Below are 14,331 nucleotides of genomic sequence, written 5' to 3' on the forward strand. Positions count from 1 at the left end.
AAAGGTATTGAAGTAATAAATAAAAATGCGTTAAAATTTCTTTATCCTTATTTTCCTGTTGATCATTAGCCCCCTTACCTTTTTCTGTTAATCCTTATGAGTGAGAATTTTCGATTCAAATATATGTAATTCCTTGCTTTTATGTTTTTAACACTGCCTTTATTATATACGATTATTCTATTTTCAATTTAATAGAATGCTTAATCAGTTTCATGTTTAAGTCAATCGGTATAAAATCTAAGTACTGCACTATTGTATATAGTCTACACTTGTACCAACTTTAATTGTTCTGTAGAAGCATTTTTGTGAAAGTTTTGAAACATTTATGAAACTATTAGACGGTCATTCTAGGTCATTTAATTACTATCCAGTAATGATTTGTTTACAAAAAGTCTCCTTTTAACTTTGGTCAATCCCGTCTAAAAGTGACATGTTCTTGATGTGTCAACTCAAAATATTATTCACCTATCTTAAAATAAATATTAGGGGACCAAAATCAATTATTCAGGATAAAGACAATACTTATTTTATAGAATCTAAAACCGAATTTCACACATAAAAAAATATATTTTAAAATGTTACAAATATGAAAAATAATGATTTTATGTCTACTAAGACACAATTATTATACTAACATACTTTATGTGTGATATACTTTGGAATAAAAGGGCTCCGGAGATAGAAGGACCCGGATCCTGTTTGGGCTCTAGATATCGAACTTTTCAGTGGACCGGTATCCTATACTAAATGTATCTTTGGGCCTAATTTTTTTTTCTTTAATCTTGGAGGTCTGAAAATGGATCCAATTCCATTCATATGTTTTTTACAGTACAAAAAGTGTGTCTGCAAGCAGCAACTGTGCAAAATGGAATAAGCACTTTCAAGCCACCAATGATCAAAGGTTGGAAAATTTATATATGATTTTTGCTATTTACATTTCCAGTTTATTAAGTGTATCCTCTTTTCCTTTTTATAATTTTTTTATCACTAAAATATATACGTTTATATAAAAGTATACAGTGTATACTTTTATTTCATATTCAGTCTCTTTCAGTATTTATTTATTTAGCAACCTTATTTATTATTCTTTAAATACTAATTTTACACATCATCTACGTTATTATCTTCACGTTTATATGTAATATAGACTTAAATATCTTTTTGGTCCTTATTTTCGTAGTGTTTGTTGCGGATAGTCCTCATCTTGACAGAATGTTTAAAATGGTCCTCATTTTTACCAAATGTTTAAAATAGTCCTCATTTTCACAATTAATGTTGTATTAGGGTGTGTTACGTGTACTGTACAGGTGGCTAATTAACGTTATTTTTTTAATTTAGGGAAAATTTTACAATTAGAGAAATTTCTTCATCTTCGTCTTTCTTGAGCTCAGATTTGCAGAGGAAGCAGCTAATACTTGTCATTTCATCATTGGATTTGCAATTGCGCTCTTCATCTCAATTTTCCAATTAATCATCATCAACGAGGTAAGTGGGTTTAGGGTTTTCTGGGTTGTGCTTGCTCGTGGGTTAGGGTTTTCGTAATTCTATTTTGGGGTTTATTTGTCTTTCGATTCCAGATGCCCAAACTGCTGAGAATGCACCAACGGCTAAAACTCAAACAACTCAACCACCAAGGAATGAAGTGGAGAGTCAAGCAACACCACTACCAACACCAGAAAAACCATTTAGGATGAAATTACAGATTAGGAGGAGGCCATGATAGCAGCTACAAACGTCTTAGTTATTTTTTGGAATTTCTTATGTAGAATTAATTATTGATGTATTGCATTTTGACTTTCCTTAAACTTCGTTCTATCTCACTTTTGCCAAACATTGATGTAGTGCATTTTGATCAGGATGAATTAACGTTATGAATTTAACTTCTTCCAGACTTAAATCAATTTAATTTTTTCCAAGCTTAGATCAATATCACTTACTTCAATACTCAGATTAAGATCTCATTTTGAACATGTCGGGACTAATATCAACATAATCAAACTAATTCATTTCTTCATTTAACAATAGTACAAAATAGATTGGACTTTAAAAGATTACACACAATAACAGTACGAATAATACAATAACAATACAAGTGAATCCTATCACTAATTGCAGCCTCTTCTCAACAACCTTCAATGACTTCTCCATATCATTAATCTACCTCATTTGTGTAATGATGATGACATCCTTTTCATTAACACCACCATTTGAAAAAGTTGCAACCCACATTATTGGAACCACCACTCTGTAAATCAATAAACCAAAAATTAAAACCAATTTATTATTAACACAAAAATAAAAACAGATTGTACCCAAAATTTTCTACCAATATTTTTTGGAGTTCTTGTCATCCTCAAAGTTGTCATCTCGGGGTTAATCCATTTCTCGTTGAACCACCAACAGTGCATGAAGATTGGGACTGTAACATACCTATATAATGGGATTGCAGGAAGAAGAAGATTGCAGCAAAACCAATTGGGAAGGGAGGAACAAGATTGCCAAAACTGACCAACTGTCCAAACATTCCTTACCAAAACCTTAGCTCACTTATTTATCCCCAAATATCTAATTACCACACTTGTATAATATACGTAACACACCCTAATACAAACCGTGCTACATGTACAATGTTCCGTTAATGATTTAAACGACATTACAGAAAATGACCAAATAAAACACGAATTGCGAAAATGAGGACCATTTTAAACATTCGGTAAAAATGATGACCATTTTAAACATTCTGTCAAAATGAGGACCATCCGCAACAAACACTACGAAAATGAGGACCAAAAAAGTATTTAAGCCTATAATATATATATATCCCCTTTTTTTCTCTATAAAAAATAGCCGAATTTGATCAAAATCTCATTTTGTATATTAAAGGAATACACATTTCAGAAGGTGATTTGAAGTACTTAATACTTTATTTTATTAGGACTTTATCATCCTCATTTCCTTGTTTGTTGGAGAAAGTAAACACTTGACAAGACTCGTCGACAAGAGAAACGAAGAAATGAGGTAAGCATAATCGTGAATCACGTTCCTGAAAGGGAATACCAGAATAACAACAAGGACTCCGATGCTATAACATTCAATTTTTCTATACTGAAATTATTTAGAAAAAAAAATCAGCAACTTATAATTTTACACATATATTTAATCTAAACTTAACTATTATACACAATAATATTTATTATTTCATATATTTTTTTATATTGTAATCAACTCCAATATTTTTAACCAATTTATGTTACAGGAGATTTATGATTGTCTCAAACAATTCAAAAGTATCTTCCTTTAAAACGAGTCTTAACAAATTTTCAGAAAGAATCATGATTCATTCTCTAAAATAATGATTAAATTTAAACATGTTAATGTATATTTCGGTTTTTTTTATTTATGGGTCCGTATGAAGTGAAATTTGTAAATATGGGTGTCAAAAAGGGTCAAGTCGTCATGGTGGAGGACGACATTACAGGTGAAGTCATCCTCCACCCGACCGATTTCTCTTTTTTTTTTAAAAAAAAGCAAAGTCGTCACGAGAGACGACGGTTTTAGTTTTAAGAAAAAAGTGAAGTCGTCGTGTGCAAGGACGACTTCACTTTTTTCTTAAAACTAAAATCGTCCTCTTCCATGACGACTTTGCTTTTTTTAAAAAAAAAAAAAGAAACCGGTCGGGTGGAGGACGACTTCACCTTTAATGCTGTCTCCCACCATGACGACTAGACCCTGTTTGACAAAAAAAAATTAACGAACCCATATTTACAAATTTCACTTCTAACAGACCCCTAAATACAAAAAAACCCGTATATTTCTCATAAAAATAATAATTTATATCAAACTAAAATTAAATAATCCACGAATATTCTCTTCTAGAAACCAAGTTCAAGACACAATATCCCACTCTCATAAAGTTGAAAAAATAGTTGGACTTATGTTACACTTTGAGCCCTTTAAAGTCTTCCTGATCGCTTGATTCATGAATGGTATGCAATCATGCCTCGTGCAACAAGTGATAGCAGAAACATAAAATTGGGAGATAACAACATTATATATAGTGTATTATTATCCAGCTACAATGTGCCAAAGCAACTGAAAAGGATCAGCATATTCCCATGTTTGAATAAAAAAATAAACAAAAAACAGACCTTCTATAATTTACTTTTAAAATCCCACTTGCACATTTCCTATGGCTCATGTTCTAATCTAGCCTTCCCCTACAAAACCCTTGCATTGCATGAGTTCCCTCATAACAAAAAACTGATTTTCTTCAACGAGTTGAACAACGTGGGAATGGCAACCCAAGGTTCGCGATTTCATATTGAACTTGTGGTAGACAAGACCACGACCACCTCAAACGTTTGTGGCCACAGCGACAGTTTCAGTAATCACCAACATTCAACCTCTTTCACCACGCTCCTAATATCTGTTCTGACCAGAGTCCATGCAGGCTACTTCAGAATAAGCCTCTCCCTCGGAAGCCAGGCATTACTGTGGAAGACAATAATCACATCGGCACAAGACACACCCACTCTACCGCGAGTGCTTTCCACGTTTCCTTCAGCGGCTGTCTATGCAATCTGGTCTCTCTCCCTTTTCACTCTACTGTTACTCTCCCTTCTCTACCTCCTAAGATGCTTGTTTTTCTTTAAGATGGTAAAGGCCGAGTTCTTGCACCCTGTGGGGGTTAACTACTTCTTCGCGCCCTGGATTTCGTGGCTTCTCTTGCTTCAATCAGCGCCGTTCGTGGCGCCCAAAACCACCTTGTACATGGTTCTGTGGTGGGTGTTTGCGGTGCCGGTGGTGGTGCTTGACGTGAAGATTTACGGACAGTGGTTGACGAAGGGGAAGAGGGTTTTGTCCTCTGCGGCGGGGAACCCCACGAGCCAGATGACAGTGATAGGGAACTTGGTTGGGGCACAGGCTGCGGCGCACATGGGGTGGAAAGAGTGTGCGCTGTGGTTGTTTTCGGTGGGGATAGTGCATTACTTGGTGCTGTTTGTTACGCTTTATCAACGATTATCGGGTAGAGATGGGGTTCCGGTGTTGTTAAGACCAGTTTTGTTCTTGTTCATTGCAGCGCCCAGCGTCGCAAGCTTGGCTTGGGAATCCATTGTTGGAACCTTTGACACTGCTTCCAAGATGCTCTTCTTTCTCTCCCTCTTTCTCTTCCTCTCACTGGTAAGATTAACAAACATTTGTTGAAAGACATTTACGATGTTATAATAGTTTAGAATTAAATAAATTTATGCAGTTTTGTGGGGATCTATCAATCCGATTCATCCTTGAAGTAAATGACAAAAGTTCCAGCTAGATGTTTAGTGGCAGAGAGATTTAAAATAATAGGAAATAAAATTTGAATGTACTGATTGTGTTGTATTGATGATAGTCAACATCCATAAGCAGATTTGCAGGCCAAAGCTGTTCAGGAGATCAATGAGAAGGTTCAACGTTACATGGTGGGCTTACTCATTTCCCATTACTGCACTTGCTCTTGTTTCAACGGATTATGCAGAAGAAGTGAAAGGAACTTTTTCTCACATCCTAATGCTCCTTCTGCTCGCTCTTTCAGTTATCGTCTCCCTTACTCTCACCATGCTCACTCTTCTCAACTTTAACATGCTTCTGCTCGATATATATCCTTCCAAGCCACATCTAATGTAATATATATAAGTCATTTGTCATATAAAAATTAGCATCACCTTTAACTTAAAATCCTAGTGATTATAAATTTACGAGTCTTTTACTTTTAATATATCGCCAACAATAGGGTTAAAATTAATCACAATTTTCCAAGATTAATATCTGACCAACTATATTCAAATATATCAATGATTGGTAAAGTATATATGTATAAATTTTCATTACTTTAAACACTATTTTTCTTTTTTCTTTTTCTTTCCATATCTCAATTGTATAAATTATTATACAAGTTTTAGATGAGATTTCTCTATATAATTATGAGAGAAAAAAAATCATTTTCATAAGGTTAACTTATGCATAAATTAAAATACAAAGCTTAGAGAAATTAGTAAAAGAAGTTATTATTTACATAAATTTAGAAGTAATTTTAGTTAAGTATAAAATTTTATATTATTTTATTATTATTATTTTTAATTCTCTTTCAAAAATACTTATACCCTCCAAAGGATTTAAAAGAAAGCACAAAAGATAGGATAGTTTGCAAAATGAAAAAGAAAAGAAAAAAAAAAACTACTCTTTCTAACTCATGAAAAGATTTATAAGGAAAGATAGGTATATAATGATTATGAGTAAAATTACAACGATTATATATTTATTTTTTATTAATAATTATGTCTTTTAGATAAATAATTAAAAAAATATATATTTAAATAATGAACTTAAAAAAATAGTAATCTTTCTTAAAATAAATATTAGGGACCGAAACCAATCAATTAGGATTTTAGAAAAATAAAGATAAATTTTCTTTTATAGAAACTAGAACCAAATTTCAAAAGAATAATTTCAAAATGTTAGAAATATGAAAAAACTTATAAGAAAAAAGTTAAAACTCACTGGTTTCACGTATAGTAAAAGACAATTATACCAACATACTTTGTGTGTGATATATTTTTTGGGTAGAAGGGCCCGGATCCTGTTCGGGCTCTAGAATCAAACTTTTCGGGACTTTCTTCCTACACTTCCAAGTATTTCTTCTACACCTCCAAAATTTTTTTAAATACCCAAATATCCTTTGACCATTTAAGGAAATTCACGGACATCACACCCCCAAAAATATTTTTGGAAGTCAACTTCCGGAAGTCAAAATATATGATTTCCGGAAGTCAAAGTATATCACCGGAAGTCGACTTCCGGAAGTCAAATTATATCACTGGAAGTCGACTTCCGAAAGTCAAAATATATCACCAGAAGTCAAAAATCATTATCGAAAGTCGACTTCCGGAAGTCAAAAATCATTACCGGAAGTCAACTTCCGTAGGTAAAAAAATTAAGTGATTTTAAATATTTTTAATTCTTTTTAAAATTTATATTTTCTAACTTATTTTATTTTATTTTTTAAAACATAAATTTTTAAAAAAAAATTACTTTAAAAAATAAAAAAAAAGTAATAAAAATACTAAATAAAATATTGAAAAAAAAATTAAAAAAAATTTAAACTAAAATAAAAAAACTTTAAATTTAAAAAAAAATGAAAAAGAAATTATATATATATATATATATATATATATATATATATATATATATATATATATATATATATATATATATATATATATATATATAAAACGGAAGTCGGACTTCCGTGTGTGTATATATATATATATATATATATATATATTTATTTGTATATATATTTTCTTTTTTATTTTTATTTTATTTAAAGTTTAATATTATCTTAATTTTACTTATTTTTATATTTATATTTATTTGTCAGTATATTAAATAAAAATAAAATTATATATATAAATATTAATATTTTCTTAAAAATATATATTAAGAAATATGAAAACATAAAAATAAATAAAGTAGTAAACTAAAAAAATCATTAAAAGTTAAAAAATATAAATTTTAAAAAGAATTACAAATATTCAAAATAAATTTTGTTTTTTGACTTACGGAAGTCGACTTCCGGGAATATTTTTTAACTTCCGAAAGTCGATTTCTGGGAATATTTTTTGACTTCCGAAAGTCGACTTCCGGTGATAATTTTTGACTTCCGGTAATTCATTTTGATTTTCGGAAGTTGACTTCCAGAAGTCATATATTTTAACTTTTGAAAGTCGACAAAATTTTGGAGATATGGTGTCTGCGGATTTCTTTAATTAGTCAAAAGGTTTTTTGAGAATTTAAAGAAAGTTGGAGGTGTAAAAAAAATTTTGGAGGTACATGAATAAAGACCCAACTTTTCAGTCGCCCGGTTGACTTTCGGTCCTATTATAAATGCATCTTTGGGCCTATTTTTTTTTCTTTAACCTTAGAGGTCTGGAAATTTATTTTTGGTTTTCGCTATTTACATTTTCCAATTTATGAAGTGTATTTCCTATTCCCTCTTATATATTTTTTTTCACTAAAAATATATAATTTTATATAAAAAATAGTGAGGTATATATATTTTTTCTATATTCATTCTATTTCAAAACTTATTTTTTACCATCTGTTTTTATTACTTTTTAAATCTAATTTTACACATCACATTTATACATTCTTTTTTTTTTTATTCTCGATAAAAATTAGCGAAGTTTCATCAGACTTTCATTTCGTATTTTAATTCATTTTTCACCATCAAACTTTACAATTTTTATACTTCCATCAACATGATATTGCGCATGTTCGTAGTAATGTTGTTAGTTACATTTGTTATATATATATACATATATATATATATATTAATACATAATTAAATGTATTAAAACTATTATATTAATAGGCAAAGTATTAAAATAATATAATTAATATAAATCTATCACATATATGTCATGAAAATTTAATGAGTAGATATCATAAGTAATATTTTAAATCGATAAGGACCACATGGAAATATTGATTTTAAAGAAATAACTTATCAAAGTTATATAAAGGGGTTATGATTTTTAGAACACTTACATTTTTTTTCACATTTTTCTTTTCATCCGCGTCTAAAGATAAAATCAAAAATAAACCTAAGGTGCTCAAATGGAAATATTGATTTTAAAGAAATAACTTATCAAAGTTATATAAAGAGGTTATGGTTTTCATTTGTAGAATACTTATATCTTTTTCATATTTTTTGTTTTGATACGCAAGATAAAATCAAAAGTAAACCTAAGGTGCTCAACAGTTAGAAAATTAACTACTTTTCCATTTTAAGTTGTTCTCAAAGACCAATCAGATATGTTTCCACGTATGGTTCTATATAATATTGAGAATTGTTCATTTAATTAAAGGGTTTAATTTCATCCATTGTTGATCTGATTTTGGTGCATAATCTAATAACGTTTTCATCCGTAAGTTATTAAAATATTGTTTTCTTCCAAAGTATGCTATAATATTACATGTGACTTCTTTAATGTTACTGAAAACTACTTTTCAAGAGGGTAAATATAAATTTCAGAAGGTGATTTGAAGTATTTAATACTTTATTATTTTGATTTTATTTGGAATTTAATAAAAGAGCATGTTAAAATTTGTCCGAAGGCTATGGATTAAATTAAATTGAAAACTTTATCTAGAACTCAAGAGAATATTATCCTCTAGAAACCAAGGTCAACAAGACACAACAACCCTTTCATCAAGTTGAAACAAAAGTGGTACCTACGTTAGACTTTCGAGCCCTCAAGTCTTCCTCCAATCGCTTGATATTCATGAATCATGAAACACTCGTGCGTTCATGCCTCGTGCAACAACACTGATAGGAACACAATTGGAAGAACCATACTTTATCTATATACACACACTGTACTGCATTAGAATGTATTTGTTATCCAGCTATAACGTGCCAAAACAACTGTAAAGTCTCACGTAATTCCTTTGTTTGAATCAAAATAAAAACAAAAACAAACCTTGTATTAATTTATTGTTATTATAAGCCCACTTGCACATTCCTATTGCTTATGTTCTAATCTAATTCCCCTACAAAACCCTTGCATTTGCACGAGGAATTGTCACAAAATTCTTGTCTTGCGAAAAAGTTGGACAACGTTGGCATGGCTACCCAAGGTTCCCGATCCCAGATTGAACTTGTAGTAGACACGACCACGACCACCTCAAACGTTTCTAGCCACACCAACAGTTTTAGCAACTACCAACACTCAACCTCTTTCACAACGCTCCTAATCTATGTTCTGACCAAATTCCATGCAGGCTACTTCAGAATAAGCCTCTCCCTCGGAAGCCAAGCATTACTGTGGAAGACGATAATCACATCGGAACAAGACACAACCACTCTACCGCGAGTGCTTTCCACGCTTCCTTCGGCGGCTGTGTATGCACTCTGGTCTCTCTCCCTTTTCACTCTAGTCTTACTCTCCTTTCTGTACCTCCTGAGGTGCTTTTTTTTCTTTAAGATGGTGAAGGCCGAGTTCTTGCACCCTGTAGGGGTTAACTACCTCTTCGCGCCCTGGATTTCGTGGCTTCTCTTGCTTCAATCAGCGCCGTTCGTGGCGCCCAAAACCGCCTTGTACTTTGTTCTGTGGTGGGTGTTTGCGGTCCCGATGATGGTGCTTGACGTGAAGATCTACGGGCAGTGGTTGACGAAGGGGAAGAGGGTTTTGTCCTCTGCGGCGGGGAACCCCACCAGCCAGTTGTCGGTGATAGGGAACTTGGTGGGGGCACAAGCTGCGGCGCACATGGGGTGGAAAGAGTGTGCGTTGTGGTTGTTTGCGGTGGGGATGGTGCATTACGTCGTGCTTTTTGTTACGCTTTATCAGCGATTATCGGGTAGAGATGGGGTGCCGGTGTTGTTAAGGCCAGTTTTGTTCTTGTTCATTGCAGCGCCCAGCGTCGCAAGCTTGGCTTGGGAATCCATTGTTGGAACCTTTGACACTGCTTCCAAGATGCTCTTTTTTCTTTCCCTCTTCCTCTTCGCCTCACTGGTAAGATTAACCTATCTACTTGTTTGAGTTCAACTATAATCTTTTCCTGGGTTTGAAACAAACAAAAGATGTGTTACGAACTGCTTGTAAAAACTCGATAAACTATTTGATGAAAAATATAAATATGTCGAATCTCTTTTGAGTTACACCCATTTTTTAATAGAACACGATTATAAAATTACAAAACCTGGAATTAGTACATGATGAAGTTGGTATATTTATTAGACTATGATTTCAGCTGTTTTAAAGTGTACGCGAATTCAAATTCAATATCCCGTTATTTGAACAATTTTGTCGTGGAAAACAGAGGAGAACAAAAATATTGTATAATTTAAACTCTAGTTGTTTTCATCCATGCAATAGTTTTTCCCTTCCCCGAAATGAAAACAAGTGATATTGGTGAAAGTCAACATCCATAGTCGATTTCAATTTTCAACAGCGGTGTGCGATGCAGGGAGGGAGAGTCCTTAATTGCCAGCTAATATTTGAATTTTTGAAAGAAATGAAATAAGAAGGAAAATGAATTTATGTGTTGAAGCAGATTTGCAGGCCAAGACTGTTCAGAAGATCGATGAGAAGGTTCAGCGTTGCATGGTGGGCTTACTCATTTCCTATTACTGCACTTGCTCTTGTTTCAACGGATTACGCAGAAGAAGTGAAAGGAACTTTTTCTCACATCCTAATGCTCCTTTTGTTGGCTCTTTCAGTTCTTGTCTCCATTGCTCTCATCATGTTTACTCTCCTCAACTCTAACATGCTTCTACCCGCGGATATATAACCATATCCTATGTTGCAACCTTTTTCCTTAATCCATCCCATCATCATATCCAATGCAACACATATGTAACATACAAATACCACTCCAACCCAAAATACTATAGATGTGTGATTCTTGTTTTTAAATATTGTTTAACTTTCTTTTGTATTTATAATTATAATGGAAGATTTAGATTCATATACTCTTGTTTAATTAGTTTTCTAAATAAAATTAAAATAAGTACAAATTTAGAGAAATTAATAAAAACAACTATTATTGGATAAATTAATAACTTTATAAAGTTTTGGTTAATGAATAAAAGTTATTTCATTTTATATTTTTCTCTTTTAAAAATACCGTTTCATAATTAAATTTCATACACAATTTAACTATTCTCATACTTCCATATTAAATTTTATTATTATTATGGGTGAATATGAGAAGGGAAATTATATGTTTGTCATCTCTCCTTAAAATAAAAAACATAAGTACTTGATAATTTAGCATATTAATATCTTAATAATATTTTTTAATATTTTAATATATATTATTAAGAGATACTGATATTTTGATATAACTGTATTTTTTTATTATCATTTGACATTACTTCTTATTATTATTTACTTTCTTTTTCTTTTAAAATTATAAAAATTAAATTTTATAAAAACAATTTTATGTCTACAAAAGTTGTTAAATAGTCGTTAAATTGTGTTAAACAACCTTTTCTCATTATTAGCTGTGGAAGTATAGTGAAAAATATAACTGATATATCCGAAATTTGAACTGTGCTACCAGCTCAACCAACTACACAAGTTACTGCTACCTCTTACTGAGGAAGTTATAAATATAGACCGTTAATTTCTGCTTCATGTTATGTCAAAAATAGCCACACCCTCTACAACAGTTTAAGTTTTACCTCTCTGGCAACCCAGAGAAAACAATGATTCACAGTCAACACTTTTTTCTTTCTTTTTTTTTTCATTATTCTTAAACAATATATGCGTTGCTTATCCCTTTGTCGAAACGCAAATTAAAATCATATTTAAAAAAGATACGGAAACGTAGAGCATTTGGGATAAAATAATGGATATATGCATAAAATTGAGTACTGATATGCATTACTCGTATAATATACGTTTACATGTTCAGTTTCTTTGAACTAAAGATCACACCCTGTCAATCATAACAACTAATATTCTATATTAATTAATTCGTAGTAATGTGGAGCGTGAAAAAATAATAAATCGGAGTTTTATATACATACAAATTTTAATATATATGCAAATACGTATATTTTTCTTAAAAGAAATATCAAAAGTATACTATTTAAAATATGAGACACGCAAGTCCAAAGGAGAGGAGGAAGCGAATTCGCACAAGGAATAATATCGATATATAAAGACAACCAAGTTCATGAATCTTCATTTCTGATATTTTGTTGCAATACATTAATTATGTTTTCTTTACCTAATTCTTTAATTCGAATTTAGATGAAAATATCTTTTCGTTCATTTGTGGGATCAAGCAACGAAGGGTAGGTCCTTAGTTTATAATCAAGCTATGGAAACAGTTATAACCATTGAAGACCACTTATTTAAAATAATATATCTGTTCTAATCACACCCTGACCCATTTTTAATAAACAAACAAAAAAAAAAACCTAGTTAAATAGCTCAAAAAGGTGCATGCTATTTGATTATTCTTGCGAAATGTTGATCTTTAGGGTGTTGAAAATACAGCCAAAATGTAAACAAAACTAGGCATGTCAAAATCAAATGGATTAGGTAGAGGTATGTGTATGACTTTTATGTTCTTTTCTTTTCCGAATTTTGATCAAACTTGGATTTTCTATTGTCTTCTTCAGAGCTATATATACAATAGGAGCGACCAAATACTCAGCCAAGGGAAAAACATTAAAATAATGTCTTAATAAAAAAAAGTAGCATCACAGTCAGCCATAGCAATTTTTATTTCTCTATTCTCTAAATTTCTTTTTTGTTCAATTAATGGTTTTTATTTGTGACATTACTTTATATATATATATATATATATATATATATATATATATATATATATATATATATATATATATATATATATATATATATATATATCATGACAAAGCCATACCTACTTTTAGGTCTCATTAGTGGTTGGATTTGACAAATTTAGGTGCAAAGTTACCAATTTGGCCCAAATTGACCAAACCATTTGAAGGTCCCATGCATGTTACATGTTTGTTGGATGACTTTAAGCATGTTCATGTTGGAACGTACTACGAAAAAATAGGTTACACAGATGAAAGGCTCGAAAAGAATTGTTTAGTCAAACTTCAGAATGCAAGGAAAGATAAAGAAAAAACTAAACTTTCAAAACTTAGTTTCTTATTAGCTTGTATATCTTGGTTGTTTTTAGCTAGATTATAGCATGTTTGATGTATGAAAAGCTAGGGACAAATGTCGAGGATATATTGAGATAGTTCTTGAAGGAAATCTCATAGATTTGTCATGGTAAGGTTAACAAAAACGTAAGTAAAACCGAGAATAGTATTTTTAATTAGGTTGACATAATGGTAAAATCGGAAAGAAGAACGGAATATGTTGTAAATTCAATTTTCTTCACTAACGTTTATGAATTATAAGGTTGGTTTGGAAGAAAAGGTGATAAAGATTATGAGTTCATTTTACTGTTTATGGATAAAGTATATTGTTGGATCTTTTGAGAGAGAGTCACCGGAAAATTTAATATCAATAAGTATGAGTCTAACTTTTTCATTTTTACTCAATATAAATTTTTTTTATTGAAGGTTTCTTGGATATGATCTGGAGAAACTTGGTTAGGTGTGGTGAAAGGAGTTTGATAAAATATGCATCTTGGATTTTTGGTGTTTCTTGACAATATATAGTTATGAAGAAATAAAACAAAATATAAAAAAAGCACAAAATGCATGCAGGAAATTAAATGAATACTAACAAGGGGAAGATTAGTAAATATGAGAAAAATAAATACAATAAAAATAAC

At 31.1% G+C, this 14,331-nt stretch overlaps 1 protein-coding gene and 1 pseudogene across 1 annotated transcript; both read left to right on the top strand.

Annotated features, from left to right (window-relative positions):
• The first annotated feature begins 4,293 nt into the window (after positions 1-4,293).
• Positions 4,294-5,664, top strand: LOC114163736 (S-type anion channel SLAH1 pseudogene; annotated as a pseudogene).
• Positions 5,665-9,596: 3,932 nt separating this feature from the next.
• LOC114162960 (S-type anion channel SLAH1-like) lies at positions 9,597-11,508 on the top strand. Its single transcript, XM_028046979.2, has 2 exons — positions 9,597-10,553; positions 11,095-11,508. The coding sequence occupies exons 1-2, from the start codon at positions 9,666-9,668 to the stop codon at positions 11,329-11,331; spliced, it is 1,125 nt and encodes a 374-aa protein (XP_027902780.1). The 5' UTR covers positions 9,597-9,665; the 3' UTR covers positions 11,332-11,508.
• Positions 11,509-14,331: the final 2,823 nt, after the last annotated feature.

This window comes from Vigna unguiculata, chromosome 9 (genome assembly GCF_037176805.1).
Source record: "Vigna unguiculata cultivar grain cowpea cultivar isolate G323 ecotype 2 chromosome 9, ASM3717680v1, whole genome shotgun sequence".
Lineage (NCBI taxonomy): Eukaryota > Viridiplantae > Streptophyta > Magnoliopsida > Fabales > Fabaceae > Vigna > Vigna unguiculata.

Coding starts and splice junctions, on each gene's coding strand:
- LOC114162960 (XM_028046979.2), top strand. CDS start 9,666: ATGGCTACCCAAGGTTCCCGATCCCAGATTGAACTTGTAGTAGACACG. Junction 10,554..11,094: donor TCTTCCTCTTCGCCTCACTG/GTAAGATTAACC, acceptor GTGTTGAAGCAG/ATTTGCAGGCCAAGACTGTT.